General features: G+C 45.2%; 1 protein-coding gene across 1 annotated transcript; it reads left to right on the top strand.

Annotated features, from left to right (window-relative positions):
- The first annotated feature begins 979 nt into the window (after positions 1 to 979).
- MAL2 (mal, T cell differentiation protein 2) lies at positions 980 to 26,748 on the top strand. Its single transcript, XM_046024460.1, has 4 exons — positions 980 to 1,229; positions 14,840 to 15,010; positions 21,591 to 21,746; positions 24,432 to 26,748. The coding sequence occupies exons 1-4, from the start codon at positions 1,098 to 1,100 to the stop codon at positions 24,501 to 24,503; spliced, it is 531 nt and encodes a 176-aa protein (XP_045880416.1). The 5' UTR covers positions 980 to 1,097; the 3' UTR covers positions 24,504 to 26,748.
- Positions 26,749 to 26,984: the final 236 nt, after the last annotated feature.

The following is a 26,984-nucleotide window of genomic DNA, read 5'->3' as shown; positions in this document are numbered from 1 at the left end:
ATCAGTATTCCATTTGGAGAATGCCTGATGATGTTAGCTAATTTTTTTTTCCAGTATGATCTACCTGTGTATGCTGGTATGTGTCCTTTTGTTTATATTCAACAGATCTTTGAGAAGATCAATCTCACATCCTTTATTTCACTTACAAAATGTTGATATAAAAATTAAAGATAAAATGGGGATAAATTGGGGCAGGGAATCTAAACTATACATAGCATCCCTTTTAAAAAGTCCATTTAAGTGTTTAAGATACAACAACAATTTATAAGTTGCAGACAGGTAAAAATCAATAATTAAAGTTTTATGTGGAAAATATGGCCTATGCGACCATGTGTACACAGAGCAAGATATGTGTATGCGTAAAAACTCAAAAAAATAGCAGTCATCATATCAGCTGCCATTAAAGGGGCGCTGACCAGGCGCTAAGCTCTCTCCATGTTAATGTCATCTGGGCAATCACAGGGGGTAAACACCCGTGCCCCCATTTCACAGATGAGCACACCACCGGCGCACAAAGGAGCCAGTTACCTGTCCAGCGTCCACCGCCACTGGGGCTGAGCCATCTGATTCTGTCCTAGTGGTATTTAAAAAAAAAATCCTACTAGAGTCCCATTTCAGGCAGATCCGCTCCACTTGTTAGGTGTGACTGGTGACCTTGATTTTACCTTCTGGGTCACAACTTCAAAAGCTGTGTGGTAGTTAAGTTGAGAAAAGTGGGGTAGGGTAGTTGTGAGACTGGGGGCTGGGGGAAGCGCAGGTGGAAACTAAGAAGCGGGATATAAGAAACAAATAAAGAGCGGGGCGCTGGCCCGCGAGGGGCGCGCGCGGAGCGGAGCAGAAAGGACCGAGCCAGGTGGCCGCTGCACCTGTGCACGTGACGGGCGCCGGCTGGGTGGCCGTGGCGTGCTCACCTGGGCCCATGTGACAGGGCGGGGCCCCGCGCGGCTCGAGGCAGCGCGGCCACGCCCCCTCCCGCGCGGCGCGCCCGGACCCCGCGGACCCGAGCGGCGGCGGCGGCGGCGGCGGCGGGAGCCCGGGCGGCCGAGGCGGGCGGAGGGAGGCGGCGGCTCGCGGAGACGCAGAGCGGCAGCGGCAGCATGTCGGCCGGTGGAGCGCCTGTCCCGCCGCCCCCGAACCCCGCCGTGTCCTTCCCGGCGCCCCGGATCACTCTGCCCGCCGGTCCGGACATCCTGCGGACCTACTCGGGTGCCTTCGTCTGCCTGGAGATCGTAAGTGGGGCAGCCTCGGTGACGGTCGCGCCGGGGGGGAGCGAGGAAGGGTAGCGGCATCCTTGCTCCCGGGGCTGTCTCCCTCTGCGCGCGCCCCAGCTCCCTTCCCTCCGACGTGGCCTTTACCTGCGCCCCTCCTGGGTTCTGCCCTCTCCCTGCCTGGCGCAGCCCGATCCTGGGCCCACTCGCCTGGCACCTGTTACGCTGGTACCTGCTCCCCCGCTGGCGACAGAAATCGCCCCTAGAGAGCGAGCAGACAGCTCGGCGGGGCCCGGGATTGGGGACTTTCAGAGGGGAAGGGTGTTTCGGCTTGGGGCACTGCGGGAGACCCCCGGCGGCTTGGCCAGGGGCCGCGCTTGGCTAGAGCTAGAGCAGGCGCTCTGGGCCTCGCCTGTTGCTAACCTGCCATTTTGTTGGGTGGTGCAAAGGTGTAGCCAGCCGGTGATTGAGTGACCTGGAGGCAGCCACGATGTGAAAAGCCGAGGCGGGAGGTACCAGGAAGAGAAGGCGGGCTTAAGACCTGGGCTCCCCGCCCCGCCCCCTTGCCATTATTAGTGCCCTTTGGATTGGGGAGAGGAGCAGGGTTTAGGAGGCAGGGCAGGGAAAAGGGTCAAGTATGAACCATGCCCTTGGCAGTTTCTAATGCAGTGGGTGCGAGAGCGGCAGAGGAAACGTGGCTGTCAAGTTCCTCGCTGCTCACCTTTGCCCCTTCTGGCTTCTGGTGGACCTGTGCCCCTCCACACCTTCTCAGCACACTTTCTTGGGTCTAGGTGAAGGTGAGGTCACCTGGCCTGACCGACAACCTTAATTGGGCTAGAGACTTAAACTTTTTAAAGGCAATTTTATGGAGTTGGAAGCTTTTGGAACTCATCGTGGACCAGGGGAAATGTGCAAACATAAATTGGGCAACTCACGGTTGCATCATTGCCTGAGAAAGGCAAATCCAGAGCGCAGGGCTCTGCCCTTCCTGGAGGCTGATGTTGTTTGGTGGGTCAGGAGTTTTCATCTCCCTTCCCTCACCTGTTCCTTTGAGTTTGCATAACCTGGATTTGGTCGCTTCAGTTTCACTTTTGTGCTCCTGGGGCTGGAACGCCTTGTGAGCATTGGTTTTCTGCCCTATTATGCTAAGGTGGCTAAGGCGTGCTAAGTTAAGTTTAGCTCAGATTTGAATCTGAAAAAGGAGACAAGGGAGTTACAGGCTATGCCATCAGTAATCGGATCGTGATGGTGAGGCTGGAAGAGGCTGGTTTGAGTCTGAGCCCAGTTCAGAAGCATCTGAGTACTTGGGATGAGGCACAGGCATCTATGTGAGAAGAGTGGGGAGAGGATGGCGCTGGGCCCGGGCTCTGCTGGGTGTGGGGGAGATGCGCTCGGAACGGTAGGATCTGGGGAGAAAGCTTGTGTAAGTTCTGGGCTGCTTCAGTGCCGTGTTTCTCAAACTCCAGTTGTTTGCACACCTCTTTTGCAAGTTTTTGCCAAATCCGCATTCCACCTGTTCTAGAATTTACAGAATGTTCACTTCAATTCCCTTCCTGAACTTTAGCACCTACTTTAAGCCTCATCCTAAACAATAATACACATGAGTCCTCAACTTTGATATACTGAGGGCATTTTTCTAATATTTACTCAAAGATATATATTTACACATGTATGTATATATGTAAAGATAGGTAAGGGTATCTGTATGTATATATGAAACATATATACAGAGACGGCTTCTCCGTGTGCCGTCGAATCAAATCCTGTCTCAGGGATCATCTATCGTCTTATCACACTTTTGGAAACGTTGCCTAATGCTGATGGGAAAAAGTGGAAGTGATTTATTCTATTGTGTTTCCCCTCCCCTGCCCCCGTATTTCTTTATGGGGCTGAGTAGTTAGTTCTCCGCTCTGCTTTACTTAATTACTTGGGAAGCTTTTAAAAATATGGTGACTGGCCCAGGCTAATTAAATTGGAATCTCTGGGGTTGGGGTGGGGGGGTTGCCCAGAGTCAGCCAGGTTCTTCTAAAAGCTCCCTAGAGATTCTGGGGTACAGTCATGGCTGGGAACCACCAAGAGCGTGCTTTATCAGGGCCATGGACAGACAGCTCTCATGCAAATATGAATTTTCTCCCTGTGCAAGAGCTTCTACCCCTCCCCATTCAAACAGGGACCCAGGCGCCCAGAAATAGCCAGACTTTCCTCTTGTCTCTTCATGTCGTCTGGCTTCTTACCGCAGAAACAAGTCTGGGACCCTTACCTACGTAGAATAGCATCACTTCCAAAAGCTTTGTCAGTTTACTTTTCCCTTATTATGGCCAAACATATGTGATGGTTAAAATCTAGGTCTCCCTTGCCTCTTTTACTTGAATATCATCCTCCCTTCTCCCCAACCCACCCCCGCAAAAGTAAAATAACCGAAATCATCCAATGAAACTGGTGACCTCAGAGAAACACAGACCTCATTGTGAGCTAAACTAGAGCTCCTTCTTGGCCCTTCCCCTTCCACACAGCTTAGAGATATTGGATTATACGCCCTAAGAGAGCAGAGATCAAACTTGCTCAGAAAATTCAGTCTCACAGATGGTGGGCATAATTACCGTGGTGAGCACTGAATGATGTGTAGAATTGTTGAGTCCCTATGTCGTACGCCTGAAACTAATATACCATTATATGTCAACTATACTTCAGTGTAATTTCTTTCGAATTTTACACGAAGAATTCAATCTCAATCCCCCTTATGCCCATTCATAATCTCTCAAGTATAAGCCATTTGTTAAGAGGTCATTCAAAAGATGCAAACAGCGCCGCCCCCTCCCCCCCCCCCCCCCCCCCCCCCCCCCCCCCCCGGCAGCACCAGGTAAGGCCATTTATAGCACTGGCTCTGTAGGTAGAGAATATTGCAACCACACACAGGGCATGCTTTTTCCGGGATAGGTGTGTCCCATTTCCAGATAGTTAGATTGTCAGCCCCTCAGTTTTTGCACCGAGCTACACTTGCCACGAAGAGCTTAATGCTAAGTTATTTTTGCAATGAGGGAAAACATCACCCTCAAAGTTTCATTTTCAAATTCTCTCATGTTTTCCTGAATTCATGTTTTCTAAGCCATTTGTCAGGTATGTATTGAATACCTACTGTGTGCAAGGCACTCTTCCAGGACAAAAAGATGCTTAACTCTTCTTCACCTGGAAGAGCATACAACCTAGTTGAGATGGTATGCATAAAAATAACTACCATTCGGGGCGCCTGGGTGGCTCAGTGGGTTAAGCCGCTGCCTTCAGCTCAGGTCATGATCTCAGGGTCCTGGGATCGAGTCCCGCATCGGGCTCTCTGCTCAGCAGCGAGCCTGCTTCCCTCTCTCTCTCTCTCTGCCTGCCTGTCTACTTGTGATCTCTCTCTGTCAAATAAATAAATAAATAAAAAATCTTTAAAAATAACTACCATTCAAGGAAGATGAAAATATGGAGAGTGAGCTGGAGCTAAAGTGTTTTCCGGGCAGGTCTATTCATAAGAAAATGACCCTGGAGCAGCTGTACTATTGGGCTGTATAAGATACTTCAGGTCCCTGTCCTCAACTTATCTTGTATAATGCACAAAGAAAAAAAAAAAGATTAGATGTAACAGTATTAAACATGGAAAGGAATAAAGGTCAATATATTGAATTCAGTGTGTTTCATGGTTTTGGTGTTTGAGAAACGGCCCATGTTCCCCAAGATATTTATTAGCATTTTTCTTTATGGGAGATAGTCTAGGACTCTTTTTTTTTTTTTAAGATTTTATTTATTTATTTATTTGTCAGAAAGAGAGAGAGAAAGCACACAAGCAGGCAGAGAGGCAGGCAGAGACGGAGAGAGAGGCAGGCTCCCCGCCGAGCAAGGAGCCCGATTCGGGACTCGATCCCAGGACCCCAGGATCATGAGCTGAGCCGAAGGCAGTGGCTTATCCCACTGAGCCACCCAGGCATCCCTGTTCTAGGACTCTTACTCACATGCTTCAGCCTGCAGTGTTGCGGATGTCTGAGTAATTTTCAGTCTTTCAAGAAATAATTAAGAATATGCTGTGCATCAGGCCTTATTCTATGCCCTGGAAACAGGCTAGCTCCTACCCTTAAGTGATTCCTATATACTGAAGTATAAAGTCAAGAAAGAATTACAGTGCTGTGTTTGAAGTGGTAAAATTAGTTCCTGAAAAGGACTATTGAAAAACAGGGTAGAGGGGCACTTGGGTGGCTCAGTCCATTAAGCATCTGACTTCAGTTCAGGTCATGATCTCTGGGTCCTGGGACTGAGCCCAGCTTCGGGCTCCCCACTCAGCAGGGACTCTGCTTCTCCCTCTGCCCCTCTCTCCCCAGTGGTGCTCATTGGCACACGAGCACTTTCTCTCTCCTCAAATAAATAAAATCTTAAAAAAGAAAAAGAAAAACAGGGTACAGCATCTCTGGCCACTGAGGAGCCCAGAATAGACAGCTTGAACAGAATAGTGACATTTGAGTTTAGTCTTAAATAATGAATGGACGAATTCAATAGACCGAAAAAGTGGGGAAGAAAATTCCAGATAGAAACGAGGGCATGTGTAAACCCTCGAGACGAGACAGACCGTGGCATGAGGGTTCTAGCAGTTGTTAGTTAGTTTTGTTTTTTTACAGAGCTTGTGGGAAGGAGGCAGAAGGAGAACGAGCAGGTAGGGCTCGAGTTGTGATGTGCTGGGAAACAATCGGCCAGGGCACAGGATGGGGAGCTGCTGACCGACGGGGGCAAACGCGACTGTACTTGTGTTTTAGAGATCTTTGTGGAATGAGGCTTGGTTATAAAACAGATGGAAAGCAGAGAGATCAGCTCCGGGGCTTGTGTCAGTGGTTTGAATGAGGGATAATGACAACTTGACAAATGAAAGAAGTAGAGAAGGGGAGAGACAGATCTGACGTTTGGAAGGGCAACCAAGTACGCAAAGTGTGGCTTGTCCTGAAATGATGCTAGACCAGGCTTAAATATAAGATGTCACTCTGAGGAATTATGCCAGGAAAACAAATGTTAATGAGCGGATGATGGGGAGGATGGGAGGGGCTCGGAGGCAGGCATGTGCAGTCATGCAGAGCAATCTGTGGAAGGGATTTCAGGTTATTTTCAGCCCAGAGCTTTGACACTGGGCTAACATATGAATGGTCAGATGTACAGAGTTTCCTTTTCTTGCCCAGAAAATAGATTCGAGTTGCACAGGGACACTGTGTGTTCGCAGTGGTGAAGCGGGGCTCTTCCAGGATAGGTGCTCCTCTCTAAAAGGGTTTTAATTCTATAAGCAAGATTTTCCCTTTACCTCTGGGTTAAAAATCTCCAGCCATGGGTAAAGAGTCCTTAACATTTCGTACGAGAAAATAAACTGATGCCGCTGCCAAAACATTATTTTCGGTAGTCGTTTGCCCCTGACTGGCAGCCCTGTACGGAACATGAAGAATGGCAATACGGAACACTTGGAATCAGGTTCCTGAATGTCTTGACCTCGAGCTCCAAATGAAAAGGTCAAGGAGAGGAGATTGGTTTTGCAGAACCCTGTAGAAACATAGTAGCTGGTGGTAAGAGTCCTGAACATGACATATTTGAGTTGATGTGTCTGAATAGGGAAGACTGTGTAATGACAAAGGGTGGGAACGAGGCTAGCGTACACTGAATCTGCACGTGCGGCACCTGACAGATGCTGTTGGGTCAGCAGGACAAACTGGACAGCATGTGAAAATATTCTAGAGAAACTGGCTGGAGCAGAGAAGGGCAGCTTGGGGGTTGATGTCCCAAGCAACTTTTTAAAATGTCATGATTCTTTTCCAGGAATCTGCAGTCTGATCTGAATTTCCTATGTTCTCTTTTATATGAAAGAGTCACCATATATGACATTCTTAACTTTTGTATAATAGCTTCCAGAAGGAGGGAGATCAAAAAGAGGAAAAGAGTCAATTTGTAAGGTTCCTGCTGATGTCAAGGCAGTGGTCTGCATGGACATTTTTAACCTCGGTGATAAGTAGTTACCCACAAACATGAAAAGAAGATTTTTAAAAAATCAAAGGCTTTGATAAGTAAGAATAAAAAGGGACCAGAACATATTTCTCCCCTATGAGATGTGCTTTCCAGTTTAACATTAGCACCAACTATTTAAGAGACCAAAATGGAAGTTTGGGTTGGATGGAGAGGAAAACAAAACAAAACAGAACCGTAGTACCAAATTCTTTAAGCATCCTCAGACACATTTTTATTAAACTTTCAGATGTTAAGTCTAAAAAGTGAAACTTCTTTTGCATTAGTCTGTTTTGCACAGAGGCCTCTTCTAGGTCTGTTATTTCTTGTTTCCCAGAACTTGTCTTGTTTTCCTTTCTCTGATTTAAAACAAACGCACCTTGCCAGCTGTACTTACCAGGGCTAGTCCAGGACCAGGACCAGTTTGGATGGAAGTCCGACCGCATGGGGAGAGGGCAGATGGGGATGGATGGAGGGAGCAGGAGGAGGGCGTGTGAGCCCCAAAACAACCACTACCCCGGTCAAGAGTTCCAGCAGGAATTGCAGTAGAAGAGGTGAACTGAACACATTTGGGGTCCAAAGAAGATTGAAAATGGGGTGTCATGAGCTAGACTGGCAAAAGCTGCCAACTTCCCCATAACTTTCCATCCCCGCCTCCTGAGTTCTCTTACAGGGTGGTGGGTGTTGCCAGTAATAACTTAAAAATTGAGAAGTATGTGTTCTTGCTTCACTGATCTTCATGCTTGTTTTCAAACACCCACCATGTACCAGGGAATGAGCTCGGCTCCAGACAGCTGTGTGTTCTGAGCATCTCAAGCTGTCCTTCTGTATTTTCTTCTAGAACCGTTCATGACACACACTAGTGGGTTTTCATTCATCTCGAAGGGAATGTAGCTGAACCTCTTCTGGACAAAGCATTGTCGTGGGCTCTGAGCATAGAGAGATGCTTGAGGCAATGCTGCTGACTGTGACCTCATAATCCAGTGGGCCAAACAGCCAGATGCACCGTGATTTCAAACCAGTAGTTGTAAGTGCCACAGAAGAGACAAGCAATCAGTAAGCACGGAAGCACCGAGGGGTGGCATCCAGCCAGGGAAGTCTTTCTGGAAGACCTGCTACCAGCGTTTAGGTATCCAGAGAAAATGTAGGTGGCCCATGCTAGGCAGAAGCATGGACCAGTGTGATGGACTCGTGTGCAGGGGATAAGGGATGAGCGGCTGGAGCACCAGGTTAGGGGAGCTGGAAAAGTTGTGGCGCTGGGAAGAAGGGGGCCTTGGAGAGATAGCAGCAGTGTTCTCAGTATGGTTACACTTCACTACTGTCACGCCATGACTGAATTTACACATGTATGGGCTACCTTGGAAGCACTTCTCTAAGTGGTACATGTTGACTGAAGTATGTGCCCAGTTTAAAAAGTCTTGGAGGGTGCTCAGTCGGTGGCTCACCCAGTGAGCCTGGGTGGCTCAGTCGGTTAAGCATCTGCCTTTAGCTCTGCATGGGATTCCCTGCTCACTGGAAAGTCTGCTTCTCCGTCTCCCCGCTGTTTGTGTGCACACACCTGCTCTCTCTCTCTCTGCTCTGTCTTCCTCTCAAATGAATCAGTAAACTCTTTAAAAAAACAAGCAAGCAAACTTGGACTACAGATTGTGTATAAAGAGCTAATAGTAGGTAATCTATTCATTAGATGATGGTCTGAACACATTAAACATTCTTTAACCATGTTGTTTCATTTGCAGATACCCAGTAAGCCAGCATTTATTACAATAGGAGAGGTCACCAAGAAGATAGGATATTCTGAACTTTGGGAAGGACACAAATGGCTCTGAGATTCTGATGAAAGTTGTGTCCTCAGAAAAATGCAATTAACTACCCGATTGGTAGGGAATCAACCCTCCCACCTCTAGCAAGCCAGTCCACAACAGAAGGATAGAAAACCCTGCTCTAGAAGGAACACTAATCTTTGAGGGAGTCACAATAGCATAGTGTCAAGAACATGGGCTCTGGAAGCCAGTTGCCAAGGTCAAGTCCCATTTCCAACAGTTATTAACTGTGTAACTTAGGGCAAGTTACTAAAGGCTGTCTACTTCGACTTATCTGTAAAATGGGAATGAAATGGTAATCATGTCTCAGAGCTTGTGTGGATTAAATTGGTACAAATGAAACCTTTAGAGCAGTTCTTGGGGCATAAGCATTTGATAAATGCTAGCTGATACTTCTCTTACCCTTATCAGCTTCAACCTCTCACTCAAGCTAACTCTATAAACCAGAAGAAGAGTCGGTTTTTTCCCCCTCTAGGCTGCTGCTTGGTTCATCACTGCTACAGTGGTGAAATGCTCGATCTATAAATAGCAGGAAAATCAGAAAGAAAGGGTTATATGTCATACACAGGAAGCTCTAAATAATGAAGTATTTCTCCTTAGGGGTAGTCTAACCAGTCCTTCGTACCTTCAGATTCATTTACCTTTGCCTGTTCTCATTCCAAACACTGACTAAAAATAGGTCAGGGTAGGCACTGGCGTGTTTACCTAGTTTTAAGTCCAACTTGGAGGGTGCAGTTCAGTGTGATGTGTAGAGGAGAACTTCCACGGCTTGCTTAAGGGAAGGCTGCATGGCAGTCACACCCTTGCGGGCTGCAGAAGCCGAGCTAAAGCGACACGCAGATGGTCTGCCACCAAGGAGGGCTGGGGTTTTCGGACTGTATGGCGATTGAGTAATTGCAGCCCAGCGCACACGTGAACACTCAAGGCATCTGCCAGGATCACCTGAGTCGCAGCTCAGAGGGTAAGGGGGGAACTGAGTTCCAGGGGAAGGCGGACACCTACTTCTAGGAAACGTTGGCCTTTTGCAACATACCTGGAAATCCGCTCCTTTTCCTTGGTAGAGCTTGGGGTCCAGAGGCATGAGCCCCAACTTATTACTTCCCGAAAGAAATGTCAAAATGGGGTGCATTGGGAGAGTCTGGTATGGAAGTATCAGACCTTCTAGGGCACTGGAAAGGAATGGAAGGCAGTGATAGACAAGAGGTCAGAATGTGGATTCAGATCTGAGAGGGGAGAACGTGGGCCGACAAAGCCTTCTGCCCCTCCCCACAGCGTGTGTACCCAGCCGTTGCTAGGATATTTTACCAGCTGTTCTCCTGCGGATTTTAACCATTTCTGTTCTCAAAACACAAGGCTCCCTCCAGAGTTGCCTGTACTGAACCGGGATGCGAATGGTTACAGTGAGACTGGGAAATGCTCTAGGCTTAGTAACACCCAGAATTAGATGGACAGTGGTCCTGTTATGAAAGGATCAGTTTTTAAAGTTGGAGCCAGCTTGGGAAGCCCAGGGAGAAAAGATAGCTTTTGGCAAAAGGAAATCCTGAAGTGAAGAAGAAAGGACTGTGTCAGAGCCCCGTCATCCCTGTACTGGTACCGACATGACAGTCTTGTAGTGAGGAAGGCGGGTCTCCCTGGTGGCCTCCCTTCTGTTCTCTAGCCCATCCCTGTGGCCTCTCCCAATGCTGCCACGGGGAGCAGGACTTTAGCCTGGATCTCACAGACTCACTGAGCCAGGAATCCCAGGGTGGGTTGGGGGTGGAGGGAAGGATTGGGGAGGGGCTGATAGAGTGGGAGGGGCACTCATGCACCTTCCTCCCTCCCCTGCCCCATTCCCCTGCAACACACACACCACCCGTGAGGAGGCCAATCTGTTCTCTTTTTGTATAAGTTTTCCTTTTCCTTCCCAAGCCTTGGAGGTGTTGCAAGGGCTTTAATTTTGAGTATGACGAGAATGGTGCATCTCTACTGTTTCACATCAGCATCCTGCTGTCCATCCAGCATCCATCCTGTCTACCTTGCAAGCCTGCTTCCAAACCTGCCTCCCCTGCATCCCCTGGCTCTCCCGCCCTCCTGTCCCCTGCCTCCCCTGTCCCCCTGATCCCCCTGCCTCCCCTGTCCCCCTGCCTCCCTGACTTCCCTGCTTTCCTCACTTCCCCACCTCCCTCTCTCTCGCCGCCTCCCACTCTGTTTCTTCTCTCCTCTCCCGGTCTCTCAGAGCACAGTGTGTGGAGCTCTTTTTATAGTATTCACCACAATCTGCTCCTGAATCAGATTCCATGGTGTCTATTTCTCCCTAATCTAGAGCTCCTGGAGACAGAACCTCGCTTTTTTTTTTTTTTTTTTCCGTTTTTCCCTGAGTATTTCTTCTACAGTGCCTGGTGGGAGATTTGAGGCCAACCAGTTTGAGGTCCAGTCGGGGTTTATGAAATGTTTCTTTAATTCCAGAGGATCATATAGCCCTTCCTCAGAGAGTCAAGTTATCATAATCCCTGTGTCCTATAATTATGCTTTTCTGTCTGTGGAGTCTGCTTGCCTCTGAGAAACGTGGCCAGTTTATTACCCGTGTACTCACACCTCGCTTCTCAATAAACAACTCTTTAATAATAGATATTTAATAGCAATGCATATTTCTTAAGTAATATTTAAAGTAGCGTAAGTTATTTATAGTGGGAGAGTAAGAAAAGGTTACCAGGAAGATGATGCTGTCAGAAAAGGGAAAGATTTGAAGATCTTATCACCTTCAAATATTTAGTAAACAGTACGAAAGAGTAGAGAATCTTTTACCAGGAACATTATTTCTTTCATAGCTACTAAATAAGATTGTGGCTAAATTTTTTAAATATGCATTCATATTCACGATTTAGACTTATTTCATGAAACTTTCTGGGTTGATTGTTAATTTTTTTAATTGTTTTTTTTTAATTTGAAATTAGGACTTCAGATATACCAACAACCACAATTATAAATTGATTAGATTGGTGCTGCTGTTATCATACTCAAGTGACAATGTATTATGCTTTTGAAAATCTTTATCAAGGTGGTAATGGCTTGTACGACTGGGCCTTCATTTAGAAACTTGAATTAGTAAAACTTGTGATTTTAACTTTTATAGATTTGTGCAATTTCGGTATTATCTTGATACTCAAGAAGCAAGATACCATGATTATTTTTTTTAAAGGTTTTATTTATTTGACAGAGAGAGAGAGATCACAAGTAGGCAGAGAGGCAGGCGGAGAGAGAGGGGGAAGCAGGCTCCCCTCTGAGCCGAGAGCCCAATGCGGGGCTCGATCCCAGGACCCTGGGATCATGACCTGAGCTGAAGGCAGAGGCTTAACCCATTGAGCTACTCAGATACCCCTTGATTATTGGTTTTTAATATGTAGAGTTCCAGCTGTTCTTGGAAACCTGGAGCTTATTTACAAAACAAATATTGGAGAGCCTTCTGCATGCCATGTGGACATGTTTCTATGATATGACCTCCGTGTGTGTGTGTGTGTGTGTGTGTGTGTGTGTGTGTGTGTGTGTGTCGGGGGGTGGGAGGGCCTGGGGTGGATTCCCACCGGCCAGCTGGAGGTGGCTTCAGCACGGGTGCACAGCCTAGGTTTTTGGACCGCCGCATCTAGCGGAGTGCCTGGCTAATAGGAAGGGATCGTTGTGTCAGCTGGTAACTGGCTTAGCGCGCAGAGGCCTGGAAGGTAGCTGGTTGCCAGGAGTGTCTCCTAGTGCAGCTGGCCTGGAAGCCAGGCGATCCACGTGCGGTGGTTCTCATCCGTGTAACATACGCATGTAGGGAGCTTGCCCAGGGCACAGGGCGGGCACCTGGGCGGGGTGGAACTCGGGAAGGACTTCTGAGATGATGTGCTCTTCAAGATGGGCTCTGAATGGTGGTTTCTCAAGTACACGTGGGCAGGGAATGACATTCTGGGCCAGCATATGTCAGGCCGCTCGGAAGTGAAAGTGCTTTGTCTTTGGACTGTGGATTTTTTTTTTCTTTAATGTGAAATGTGAGGGACTTCGTGGGAAGGGACAAAGGCCGAGAAAGACAGGTTAGAGCATGAGGGGCCTGGGATCCCATGCAAAGGGTGTGTAGCCTCTGTGACTTTAGTGGTAGGTTAGAGGAGACCGTGGCGGTTAGGGTCATAAAACTGACCGTCTCTGTGACATCGTCGTTTCTCCTCCTGTGATTTCTCCCTCACTCCTCGTTGCCCAAGCCAGGAATCTGAGTTTCTTCCTTATATGTTCTTTTGCTGTCATGTCCCCCATCTGATTAGTCACCACCTGCCACCACTTCTCGGTTTCTGTCTAATCCTTTCGCTCCCCTCTGTGCTCCTTGCCCGAGTCTGGGCTGTGCTCTGTGGCTGTAACGGTCTCCTCTGTGGTCCCTCAGCCCCGCATTCATTCCTCTCTGGCCAGAGAGAAGCTTCTGAATACAGGCTGGGTCAGGCTAGTTCCTGCTCAGGGGTTCTGTGGTCTCCCATGGCCTGTGGGAGAAGCTCACCTGCTTGAGTGGACCTGCCCGACCCTTCAGCTCAGCCTCCCGCTCTCTCCTCCGGCCGTGCCCCACGTGCTACCTGCTGTCCCTGTCATGCTGAGCCCTGCCCCTCAGCTCTTCCAGGTCCTCTCAGGGCTGGCCTCCTGCCCTGGGACAGCCTTCTCCTCCTGCCGCTACACGCCTTAGCTTTGTCCCTTGGTTTGTTGCTTTCCGACTGTGTTTGCTGAGTTTCCAGCTCTGGGTTTTTAGAGCCCTCCATCTGGGGACCTGCAGTGCCCACTGTTTGCCCAGTTGTGACATGTGTGAAGCAGCATTTTACTCACTTGTTTGATTGTCTCTTTCCTGAGGTGCCTGGGTGGCTAGGTTGGTTAAGCATCTGCCTCTTGATTTCCGCTCAGGTCGTGATCTCAGGGTCGTGACATCGAGCCCTGCCTCAGGCTCTGCGCTCAGTGTGGAGTCTGCTTGAGATTCTCTCTCTCTCTCTCCCTCTGCCCCTTCTCCCACTTGCTCTCTCCAAATAAATAAGTAAACAAATCTTTTTAAAAAATAAAATAGTCTCTTTCCTGTAAGAGGCGGTGGATTCTGTGATGGCAGAAACCAAACGTAGCGTGTAGACCATTTTATTCCCGGCATCTGGAGCAGTGCCTGACAGGCACTAGGTGCTTACTGAATGTCAGGTCTGTGAATATCCAAGGTACCTGTTCCCATGGCCAGCACGCAGAGGAGTGTCAACAAATTAGGCAGGTTGTGCTTACTACGCTGGACAGCAGCAGCGGCTCTTATCCTACAGATAGGCAGTAATCTCGTGCATGATAAGGGCAGGCACATGGCCATCGGAAGTGACAGGTTAGAAAGTTACGGCTGATCATGGCTGATAAACTCTCGGAGAAGCGGTGAGTGCAGAAGCCAGTGGTTTGAAGAGTCAGAGGTCACGGATGGGAGGTGGGGACCAAGCAGAGATGCAGTCTGAGAAATGGTTGACCAAAAAGGAAATTAGTAGAGAGGCAGCAGCATCAAACAGAGATACTTTTAGGTAATGAAAGGATTCTGTGTCTGTTCATGGGCTGAGGATGGGAGTCCCACACGAAGGCAGGTGCAGAGACGGGTGTGGCCCCCGTCTGACCTGTCAGCCGAAGCCCTGGCCTTGCCCCAGAGGGAAGCTGGTGTCGGGCACGTGCAAGGACAGAGGAAAGGCGGTGAGCGGGGTTATGGGACTGTGTGCAGCAGGCTGGGGAGAAACCAAGGGTGAGAGGCAGGGGAAGGAGCATGTTCAGGTCTGTTGCTCACACCCGTGACGTCTTTCTTCCCTCCTGCAGCTGTTCGGGGGCCTCGTCTGGATCTTGGTTGCCTCCTCCAACGTTCCTCTACCTCTGCTGCAAGGATGGGTCATGTTCGTGTCCGTGACGGCTTTTCTCTTTTCCCTCCTCTTCCTGGGCCTGTTCCTGTCTGGCATGGTGACTCAGATTGATGCCAACTGGAACTTCCTGGTAAGGGATTTTTAAGTCTGTTTCAGGAAAATGCAAGAAACGTATAAATATCCTATTCTGTCCTGAAATGCCTGGTCCCCTGTTCTCTCTGTTGCCTCTGATGAGAGAGGAAAGGTCCGACCCCTGGGTCTGCTGTGCCGCGGTGTGGCTGCCTTCCCGGGAAGCAGGCTCCCAGTTGGTGAGATTTCTGTCGATAGAGCCAAGCAAACTTTCTGTTACTCCGCTATGACTTAGATGACCTTTACTCAAAGACTCTTTTATTTCCTGCAACAAATGACTTGCTTTACAGTTATTGAACTATCAAGGAGGTGCCTTTGGGAGATGGACGCTGTGACATAGATCTTGATATTTTCCATCGATTTCTGCTTCAGATATTAAATACATACATTCTTTTCAGAAAACCAGTAGCTGTATACTCTCTACTGTAAATACTTAGAAAAGGGGATTGTTTATTTTTAATTCCTGTCTTAAACTAGTAAGAATTGTTAATTTTAAGAAATGAATTTATAATCAACCTAATTTTAAAAACTATGATGTCACTAAATTGAGTCAACTTGCTTTCCCTTTTGCCGTGTAATAGAGGGGGCCTCCTTTCTGCTGAATAAGACAAGTTTATTCTATCTCTGAGAATATTCCAGAATGGCCAGTGGAGCTTGAATTCTGGCCCGTGGCGGACAGCGCCTGAGGAAGTTTGTAAGGAGTTCAGGGAAGAAACTCTGTTCCATTTCAGTCAGTTGCTGATTAGGAACTTAAATCAGGCCTTAGTCAGGATGGTATTGTTCTTTTCAGGTACGTTATATCCACATTATATCCACCAGCTTTAGGAGGGATGTTAGGCATATTAAAGAATGTTCCAGAGTGTAAGGTGAGCCATCATCACCCCAGATGTTACCAGCAGTGAAGCCTAGTGGTGTGGTTGCCCGCAAAGCCAGTCTGGGTGCAGGAGGTTCACTGCAAAGTTAAGGAGGGAGCGTGGGGCAAGAGTTACAATCTTGCATGGGCTCCTAAAGGAGGTCTGGTGTGTTTAGTAACTGTGTAGCCTTGGCCAAAGTATGGAACCTCTGTGGCTTCTGATTTCTTCATCTGTAGAATGGTAATAATAGTACCTACCTGGAATTAATGTATTCGGAAGTGCTCATCGGCTTTGTATCTGATCTGTAGTTTATGATCCGTAATCATCCTAATTCCTTAAATATGTCAAGGCTTACAGCTTGACACTGAAAGTCCTTCTTTTGAGTCACTAAATTGTACACTTTAAACTAATCCTACACTGTATGTTAACTAACTGGAATTTAAATAAAAAGGAAAAATTATTCCCATACACACACACACACACACACACACACACACACACACACACAGGTGTTTCATAGGTTGCTGATGCAGTGTGTTCCTATGTTTTTGCCTTGCTTTCTCATTAATGATGAGAAAATATTTCTAATAATTTGTCAAGTGATGAAGATCAGAAATCTCTATTTAAGTTACAGATAGATTGCTTAACCTCCTCTTTCAGAATGCTTGGCTTTCCCATATTCACGAATGAATGAATCAGTCCGTACCTGATGTTGGTAAGCACCGCCAGGCTCTTTAAATATTAAGCTCCAAAGATGGTATTTGGCCAGCAGGAACCAGTATAGCCTGCAGTACTAGTTAATACATAATCATTGCCTCAACCTGCTACCTCTTCCCAAGTGCTGTGCTCCCTGCTACCCTGTCCTGTCCTCGGGGACCTTCCTGGACCTCCTTGTAGGCCAGCCACTAAAGGTTACCACCTGGGAAGGTAGTGAGTCTCCAGGGTCCTGCCCTGCCCAGCCTTCCTTCTAATGGTTGATGCACATGCTGTACCAATGTGTACCTATTTTCCCAACATCCTGCCTGGTTTTGTTAGACATATGTTCATACCATCTTTTCTCCTTTCATTTATAGTGAGTCTAATTTTGGGTATTGAGTACATCGTTAATATCCTTATAAATTCATTGGGTTTCCTAAATATGTGGTTCCCCCCATCTGTAACATTATGTTTGTTGTTCAGACAATAAAATGTTAGAGTGTGTGCTGTTTTTTCTTTCTTTCTTTTTTTTTTTTTTAATTAAACCACTCAATGAAAATGGCAACTGAAATTGGAAAGACCCTACCACTGTGTTGCAGAGGTCACCTGCAGAGCTGATCGCATGGTTCTTTAGCCAGGGCCGTCCACTCTCACTGAGGGAGGAAACGGTAGACCCACGCAGCGCTTGGCACAGTGGCGTTCTCTGCACGGCCTTGTCACGGTGGCCACACTTTCCAAGAGCCAACTCATCCTGCTTTTACGGAGCTGACTTAAACGCTGGCCATATTTAGAACAGGCTCTTTTTTTCTCTCTCTCTCCTCTTGTGATTTTTCACGTAATCAGTCGTTTCTGACCACAGGGTTGCTTTTAGTAGGTTTTGTAATGTATCGTGCATTTTCTCCGCCAGAAAAATTTCTGAGCCATGCATAACATGGAATCGTCACCAGATGGTAACCGTTTTTAATTGCTGCGTTCTGGAATTGTTAGACTTTAACTGCTCAAAAAATAATTGTTTCCATTTGTGATAACAATTTAATGTTACCTGCATACAGCACATGAAGGAAACAGGAATGCATTTTGATGAAGAATTTATTTTCTAAAAGTATTTGTTGTGGGATATTAATTAAAATATTCATGGTTTCTCACTTTTTGTTGAGCATGAGGTTGGATTAACGTTTGTGGTAGTAGATATCTTCAGAATTTTTTCCCCAGCTTGATGAAATAAAAATACAGTATGTAATATATGTAATAACAAATATTAGAAACTTGTCCTTTTCTAATTTGAGGAAAGAAGCAAGTTTTGATTTTTGAGATTATTTTTCTGGTTTTTTTTTTTTTTTTTTTGGTGTTGTTGTTGTTGTTTGTTTTGTAGAGAGGAAATAGCATTTTGCCTAACTTTAAAATAAGAATTCCCATACTTATTTTCCATTTTTGGAGAGGTGGGATATAAAGGAAAGATATATTTTAGAAAAATAAGAGCTACCCCCCCCCAAAAAAAGTCCCATGCAATTCAACGGTGCTGCACTTTATTTCCCCAAAGTAGGTGTCATATACGTTTGCCTGTTGTTGGCATCACTTACTGCCGTGAATGTCCCGAACTGTATTTTCTGTTCCGACATTCATTTACTTACTTGATCTTTATGACAGTTCCTTATGGGAGACTATTACTGTTCTCATTTTTACGGTTGAGGAAGATAAGCTCAGCGTGGCTCTTTTTTCATGCGGCCGTTGTGGAACCCAGGATTCTGCTATTTACAATGTAGCTTTCTGTAAAACTAGTTAGTAAAAATTTGACCCGAGGACCAAAACAGGGGCTAAAGATGAGAATATGGAGAAAAAAGAAGAAGAAAAAATCATGCTCTGCTTAAGGTTGTTTACCTGAGCAAAAGGGAAGACAAGCTTGCCACACTCTGGGCTGTGTGACTATCGGGAAGCTTGGCTGAAGACAGAAGAGGAGGAGAATACCAAGGAGACTCGGAAAGGGACTGGGGCCATCTGCTCACGGGGAGGTGCCAAGGACTCAGGACAGGTGGTTCACAAAGGGTGGTCCCCGACCAGCGACGGCGGCAGCACCTGGCACCTTGTTTGACGAGCAGATTCTCAGGTCCCACCCAGACATCCCAAATCAGAAACTGAGAAGTTGGGACACAGCAGTCTCTGCTGTAACAAGCTTTTCAGACAACTCTGAGGCCTGCTTACCTTCAAGAACCATCGGTTTTTTATAAACGATCTACATTGTCCAAAACAATGAGCAAAAATCTGCGGAAGACCTTCTTGCATACGTTCCACTGGTAGCAGGAATCCGAATCAGACACCCAGATGGCTAGATAGAAATGTGGGTGTGGCTCTCCCCGGGGCGGGGGACCTTGACGGAGCTCCTGATACATACCGAGTCCTAGGGTAGGCCCTAGAAATACAGTGGTGAACGAGATAGGCCTGTAGTGGCTCTCAAGAGTTTGCTGTAGCAGATAGTGTCAGTAAAGAAGTAATAACACAGGGGCACCTGTGTGGCTCAGTCAGTTAAGTGTCTGCCTTGAGCTCAGGTCATGATCTCAGGGTCCTGGGATCGAGCTCTGTATGAGGCTCCCTGCTCAGCGGGGAGCCTGCTTCTCCCTCTCCCTCTCCCTTTGCCCCTCCCCTCTGCTCATGTTCTTTCTCTCGCTCTCTCTCTTTCAAATAAATAAAATCTTTAAAAAACAAAAAGAAATAATTACACAATTGATGCATTGTGTAATGTTAATCACAGTAATGTTAATGGCCAAGCAGGGAGTGTTCAGGATATTAAAGAGCATATCTGTCATCTCAGGTCCACTGGGAAGCAGACTGTATGATGAATTTAAAAGTGCAAGAGATTTTGGGACACCTGGGTAGCTCAGGCAGTCAAGTGTCTGACTCTTGATTTCAGCTCAGGATCAGGATTTCAGCTCGGGATCATCAGATCGAGCCCCAAGTTGGACTCCAGGCTAAGCTCGGAGCCTGCATAAATTCTCTCTCTCCCCCCTCCTTCTGTCCGTCCCCCCTGTTCCTGCTGTCTCTCTCTAAAACAAACAAACAAACAAAAACTCCAAAAACTGCAAGAGACTTTTTTTGAGGGGAAGGGGAAGAGAGAGTACCTGTCTGGGGAGGGAAATGAGAAAAGGGTGATGGGGAGGGAAACGGGATAAAGCAGGAAAGTGCTAGAGTGGGCTGTAGATCCACGGTCTCACCCAAATTAACGAGAAGCTCAGGGGCCCAGGCTTTGCCTTAAGAGTCTTGCATTAGGCAAAAGTGGCCAGGCACCAGTGTCCCGACTGCCGCCACGAGCTGGGGACTGCTGAGAGGGATACACAGTACCCTAACCCACCGAAGCCAAAGCCGTCAGCTAACTAGACTCCTCACAAAGCGACTGCGTGCCCTACGGGATTGCAGACGGCACAAGGGCCCAGGAGACCATCGGGAGCTGCTTCACAAAGACACGTAGCCCCCACTGCGCGTTGCCTGCCTGACTCTGAAGTCCAGGAGCCTGCAGAGTGATTTTCCGGCCAGGGTTGCCGTGAATTCAGTCCTTCTCCTCCAACACCTTAGGATACCTAGGACCTAGGATGATATGGGTAGCTGATCGGATGGCAGTGGCTGATGCTCAGAGAGATGGGAGGGTGGCATGAGCCGAGTTGGATTGCAACACTGAGTTGCAGCCCTGTCACCGGACTTCTCCCGCCCCTCCTAAAGTCACCTGAGCCATTTCCAGGGGTCCCTCTCAGTAATTCAGATGAGCACCTAGTGATCTCAACCCTATGTTTCTCCAATCTTAATTACTAATTGAGATCCAGCTCTATTACTTTTAATCCCTAAAAGGAGTGACGTTTGGACTTTGACCTTCATCCGTTAACATCTGTTGCATAGCTCTGTGGATCTGGGCGCTTCTGCTATGGAGTAGACGCGCGATCAGTCTGTCACACTGTTCTTGAGTCTTTTAAAGGCATTGGTGAGTCAGCTTCTACATTAGAGGTGCGAAGTAGAGTGTATTTTTAGCTCATACCTTTGGAATTCCCACTCCCGGTGAGTTAGTTTTCCTTATTATTCTAGTCAGAGTAAGAACCATTCTCATGGACAATTGACAGTTTTGTTTGCTGAATGGGCCTTTACAAAGGCAGTGTGTTGTTCTTCTCTGAAATGTTGCTGTTATCAATGACAGTTTGATAGCAGAGAGAAAGTGGAATTTGGAACCAGAGAGCCCCAAGTGGGTTTGAGGTCTCCTTTCAAAAAGGTTATGTTTGAATGGCTTTAGAATAATCATTCCATTAAAAAAAAAAATCTCTTGTTTATAAAGTGGGATTAATAAATGGTGATTGTAAGGATGAATGACAATGAATGTAAAGTAGCAGGTATCTGGGAGCTGTTGACAAAATACACAGCAACGTGTGGACGAACACCAGTTCATGTTAAGACGGTGTAAATTCCAGGAAAGTTATGCTTCACCGATGCCAGCAACATGTGAGATCACATTATGACAAGTGAGTTTTGTTTGAGAGTTCCTATACTTTTTGTCGAAGTATATGATAGATAATTTGCTTTTTTTTAGAATAGAGGGAGAGATGGTATTGAGTTATGATGTCATAAGTCTTCTGCATTCTTCAGTATTTGGGGTGACAGTCTAATGGATGAAAATAATAATTGCTCAGAAATAAAACACTTAATTATAAAATGTATGTATATATATTATTATATAGCTACATAATATACTACAATAATACGACTATGATCCAATAACTATAATAGCAAGGCATATAAAAGTATATATTTTATTATAAAATTCAGGACATTGGGTTCATCGGTATATTGATTACAGCGGGTCGTTGGTTTTCATTTGGATCCTAATAGCTCGACGTTGTTCAAGCAGCCAGAGTAAATTGCGAGCATGGCTGAAGATTGTTTGATGAAGTGGTCTCGCCCTCCTGAACCTAAACCTCATGAGTTGAAATAAGGAACAGAAAAATAAAAAAGTATTACTTTTAATTACAGGTGTCTTATTTTGTTTTCCTCCTCTTTCAGGATTTTGCATACCATTTTACAGTGTTCGTCTTCTACTTTGGAGCCTTTCTCCTGGAAGCAGCAGCCACATCCCTGCACGACCTGCGCTGCAACACGACCGTGACGGTGCAGCCGCTCCTGAGCGATAACCAGTATAACATAAACGTAGCAGCCACAGTGAGTGTCCATGAGTCCAGGTGACCAGCACCCCCACCCCCACGGTCACGGTCTCCCAGAAACACCTCGGGCAGCCATCGCTTTCTCTAATGGGAGCCATTTGATTCCGTATAGACTAGCTACGTATCTGTCTAATAACCTCATGAGCAAAGTTCCGCCTTTACCCCTAGTGTTATAGACCCCGACGCAGGTGACCACTAGCCCCTGGTTGCGGCTGGCCTGGCACAACAGAGCCTACTTTGTAGAAAGAATTCACTGTGCTTTTTACTTCCTCTAACTTTAGACGTGATGAGGGAGATGTGTTTCTCAGTGGTCAGTACCTGCTTGTAATTCATTTTAATTCAGTGGGTCCTTATGGAGAGCCTACCACGAAGGAGGAAATTGGTGGGGTGTTGAGGACTGGGATGAACCACGGACAGCTCCTGCCCCTAAGGAGTATCCAGAGGGCTGACGGGGGGGTGAATATTCCCACCATGACAATAGATGACATACAGATGAAATGCATTCCATGGGGAAATTTTTTGAAATTTTTCGTCCTCCTTAATTCACATACTAAGTGAGTTTATTGTTTTTTATTGACATGGGTAATTTGAAGAAATACTTCATTATTTCTGTTTTTATAATTTTGAAAGTGTCAGAAATCCAAATTATTCCCTGAACATGTTGATATTTAATATGGCTATGTGGCAAGTTAGTGACCCTGATGTTTTACTGTTGTATGTATGTACATACTGTTGTATGTTGTATGTAGGTAGTCTATGTAAACAGCCCAGGACTCCCCCATGTAGCCATTAAACTCTACCAGCACTTTCTAAAATGATAGAAATATCCCATATATGCACAATTCAATATGGTGGCTACCAATTAATCCATTAATTCATTAATTTTAATTCACTACATTTAAATTTAAATAGCCGCATGTGGCTGGTGGCTCCCATATTGGACAGCACAGGTCTAGAGTCTGGGTTTTGAAGGGTGGAAGCGCGATGATTCTAAGACCTCCAGCCATCAGGTTGCCCAAGCCTCTGTCCAGATTTGTCAAAATTCATTCATTGAGTCTACGATGAATTAGACTATCACTTAATGAAATCTTACTGAAAACCCAATAAATCCAGAAGGCAAGAGCACAGCTGCTCTAGTTGGAGTGGGAGACAAGGGGCTTGGCTGACGCTTCTCCGTCCTTCTCCTGAAGCCACCTCTGCCCACCTCATCATCTCTGAGGCACTGCCGTGGGATCCCTATTATCCAGAGACCACAGTTAGGAAACCACTGGTTTTAACAATGGTATGAAGTGAAGTAAAGTTCAGGGACTTGGAATTGATTTGTTTCCTACCAAGCGTCATCAGTTCTCATTGGATTTTCCTTCACTCCTTCCATCCCTTCCTTTTCAGTGGTGTAGGCTGTATTCTCATTGCCGCCCAGATCCTTGAAGTAGTACCAAATGGGTCTACTTATAGTCGCCCTAAGAGCCTACTTTCTTAAGAGTAGTGAGGGCTCAAGTGCTTTATGGATGGTACCTGTCGTTAATTTCTCACTGACATTCCTTTGTCCTAAGAGCCCAGTTTTCAGTGTTCTTCATGGCCTGATTCTGTTCTGGCTGACCCTCTTCTGTGACTTTGCCCCTCTCTCTGCTTAAGTGAAACTGCCTTGGTAAACCTCAATGTGCTTTTCTTTCTACAGTAACCCCCATCTCATCCATACCCTCCTGCAGAACTGAATCTCTAATTTCTGAGTTTTAATACTACCTAAATATATGAGCCATGCTTTTGTGACATGGCATTGAATCCCTTACTTTACTTTTAATTTCAATGCATGTGAGAGAGGAAAATGCATTTTCACTAATAATACATTCCAGAAGTCGTGTCTTATCCAGCAGACAGTGTCTAGATTATAGATGTGTCAAAGAGACAACCAGCAGAGCAGGCCGGGGAGAACTGCAGAATGGCAGTTAGAGAATGGCCATGTTCCCCAGGTGAATCCAATATTCCTTCTCAGAGCTAGAGCTTCCTGGTAAAGGATCCCTGCACTAAATCATGTTTTACCATATTTCATTGCTTTGTCTTACAGTTTTCTATGGCTCATGAATTCCCAAAGGAGGAGGAGACTATCTACTCTTTGCCTATCTGCACCAGATGTACTGATGTACTCATAGTTGGTGCTAAAGAAATCCTTGTCAGATAGTAAGGGCGGTAATTCAGAGTTGAGTGCAGGTTTCAGAACTATCTCCCATGCCAGTCTGTTGATTCATTTCTGTGGCTTTACTTTGTTTGCTTCTGAGGCATTTTCCACTGTTACAGGAAGGGTTTGAAACATCCTCAAGTTCTGATACTTGTACTTTTCTTGGCCGTGAAATCACTGTATGAATAGACACCTCATACTGACTTTGAATATCGTGTCGGGGGTTGTAGAAGTATTTTAACAAGTGAGTCCAGCATGAGAACAAAGGTTCAACCTAAGCCTCTCCACAAATGAGAAAATTATTGGGGGCCAGAATGTTTAAAAGAAGGGTTAATGATGTGAGGGGGTAAAACACAGTAGTACAGATCATCAAAAAGATGACTATAAACTATTTTCGTACGTATCTTTAGGTAGGTTGATCAGTGTTCAGATAGTTATTCTTTAGAATAAGTGTTTTCTTAAAGTCAGTGTTATAAATCTGATGAGTTTTTGTTTCCTTTTTCTTAGATTTTTGCCTTTGTGACAACAGCTTGTTATGGTTGCAGTTTGGGTCTGGCTTTACGAAGATGGCGACCGTAACACTCCTTAGAAACTAATGGTCTGTGTTGGTTTCATTTGTCTATTTTATATGTCTGATCAATTTGGATACCATTTTGTCCAGAGAGAACAACATTCCAAAAGTAATCTGTTTAGTATGTGGAGAGAATCTAAATAACAAGTTTTGGTTCATTTCGTGGATGGAATTTTAATGTTATTATGATGTTAAACAGAGAAATGACCTTTAATTTTACATCTCTTTTTTAAAGAAAACTTTCCTTTATAGCCATAAAATATACAGATACTGCTTATGAAAAAAAGGGTATCTCTTTTGTTTCATTGCTGAGTCACCTAAACCTTAATTTTAATAGGTAACGAAAATTTCCTTAAATAACAAAAAGCAAAAACAAACCACATTTTAAATAGCCTTCCCACTGAACTCTGTCTTTTAGCATAAAACAGATATTGGCACCCTTTTTTCTAAAGGTCCAGATGGTAAATATTTTAGGCTTTGTGGGCCATGCAGTCTCTGTTGCAAAAATTCAACCCTGCTGTTACTTTGTGGAAGCAGCCATAGGCAATAGCAAATGAATGAGTAAGCATGTGTCCCAATAAAACTTGATAGAGGAAGACAGGAAGCAGGCTGGATTTGGCCTGTGGGCTGCAGGTTATAGTTTGCCGACCTCTGGTGTAACACCTTAGTTATATTTTATATATTTTACTGAACTGATCCTGAAAGGTATAAAATGAGATAAATCATGTAATATTTAGCCTCATTATGCAATAATCACATTGCCTTTGTGTTAATGGTCAAGTACTTACCCTTGAAGTAGTGGATAGTTTTTCAGGCAAATTCAAGCAGAGTCTTGGGTACAGGAAAAAGTAATTTGTGAAGTAAATCCTAGTTGCTTAATTAAACTAAGGGTCTCTTAACAACTGAGCAAACCTCTCATCTGGCATCCTTAAAATGAGATCCCCAGAGACCATTCACCACTACTAGAACTGGTATCTAGCCACTTATGTCTTACTTTGGGTTTATTTATGCTTCGGAATATAGCTGTTTGTCCTGTGCATGAACATATGAATATTTGTGTGTGGATATATGAGGCTTTACCAAGTAGAGCTTCCCTAAAGAGTTAACTTTTTATTTCTCATGATTTCACATTACTTTCTCAGTTAAATTTGAATAGAGTATTAAATATAATTTAAAGTTGAAGCTTCTTACTGTGTTTTGATAGTAGTCCCAACATCTTTGTTGTTTTGCATTGGTAACAGATATATGAAATCAGTTGTAAAACAACAGCCATCCTAAAAACTTGTCTCTGGCTGAATTGCACAGAAAATATCTTAATGCATCTGTTAGAGACCCTGGTTGTGGGAGGTGCCAAAAAATGGCTTGAATGGTAGAACAAGTAAGAGTTCAGTCTCAGATCCCACCATACTGTCCAAGCAGATACTTATGTCCTGCCCCAGGTGCGCTTCCTCTGGGAAAAGAAGGGTTTGACCATTCAAAACCTTCAGCCCTTTGCCTTTTTTTTTTTTTTTTTTGGCTGAGCCATTCCCTAAGAGTGCCATGTCTGAATTGTGCTACTAGATTTCATGGAATATAGAACAATCCCAAATGAGTCACATGATCAATGCTGAGTGAGCAGATGGTATTTATATAATAATCCCCTAGAAAGGAGAATCTTATCAGAGTTTGGTTCATGATATAAAGACGTGTTTCAATATGTGGCAAGAAGAAATCATTCTAAGACTTTCAACTCATGTCCTATCTTTTCTATAGTACCTGACTTCCTTGGTTTTTCTAGCTTCATACCACACACTTAAACCTGTATTATGAATTGTATATTACAAAGTCATAAATGTGCCATAAGGATATATAGTTCATTCAAGTTGGAATCGTTTAAAGTTAGTCTGCTAGGTTTAGTTGTGAGATTTTATTTTTGTTTCCAGAGTATAACAGGCCTATGCTTGGTGGCATTAAGTTAAATGATTTCATGAAATGGCTTTAGTGGCACTTTTGTAAATGGATTGCTTCTAGATCATTAAGAACCAAGCCTAAAACTCATCTGACTGTGAATACCTACATTTGTAGATTAATCGTGTTCTGGGTTTGTGAATTGAGTGACAAAGCACTTGAACAAAAATTATGACATTTGAGAATTTCTTTATACATGCTGTAGAGATGAAAAAGTGTTGGTTGGTTTTAAAATCTGGTTACTCCATGATGAAAAGAAATTTATTTTATAAGTGTTATGACTCTAATAAAGTATTCATTTCATAATCTCTTTTGGTCTTCTATTTTTTATACAATTCACTTTGAAATTCAGTTAAAGGCTTGATGTAAACTTGACTGATTTGAAATTTCTAGACTCACCATATATCAAAGTTCTGCTTTAAACGTTTCAAAGATAAGTCTCTCAGGAAATGTCAGTGAGCGTTTTTTCTTTGGTGAAGGTCAAAGAGGTAAGTCTTTGGAAGTAATATTTTAAAGAAAGTTAAATTATACTCTATTTTATT

The sequence above is a fragment of the Meles meles genome, chromosome 1, assembly GCF_922984935.1.
Source record: "Meles meles chromosome 1, mMelMel3.1 paternal haplotype, whole genome shotgun sequence".
In the NCBI taxonomy this organism is placed as follows: domain Eukaryota; kingdom Metazoa; phylum Chordata; class Mammalia; order Carnivora; family Mustelidae; genus Meles; species Meles meles.
This window is presented reverse-complemented; position numbering and strand designations above follow the sequence as displayed.

Excerpts from the sequence above, each read along its gene's own strand:
- MAL2 (XM_046024460.1), top strand. The coding sequence starts at position 1,098 with ATGTCGGCCGGTGGAGCGCCTGTCCCGCCGCCCCCGAACCCCGCCGTG. Across the intron at positions 15,011-21,590 it reads ATGCCAACTGGAACTTCCTG|GATTTTGCATACCATTTTAC; the intron begins GTAAGGGATTTT and ends CTCCTCTTTCAG. Across the intron at positions 21,747-24,431 it reads ACATAAACGTAGCAGCCACA|ATTTTTGCCTTTGTGACAAC; the intron begins GTGAGTGTCCAT and ends CCTTTTTCTTAG.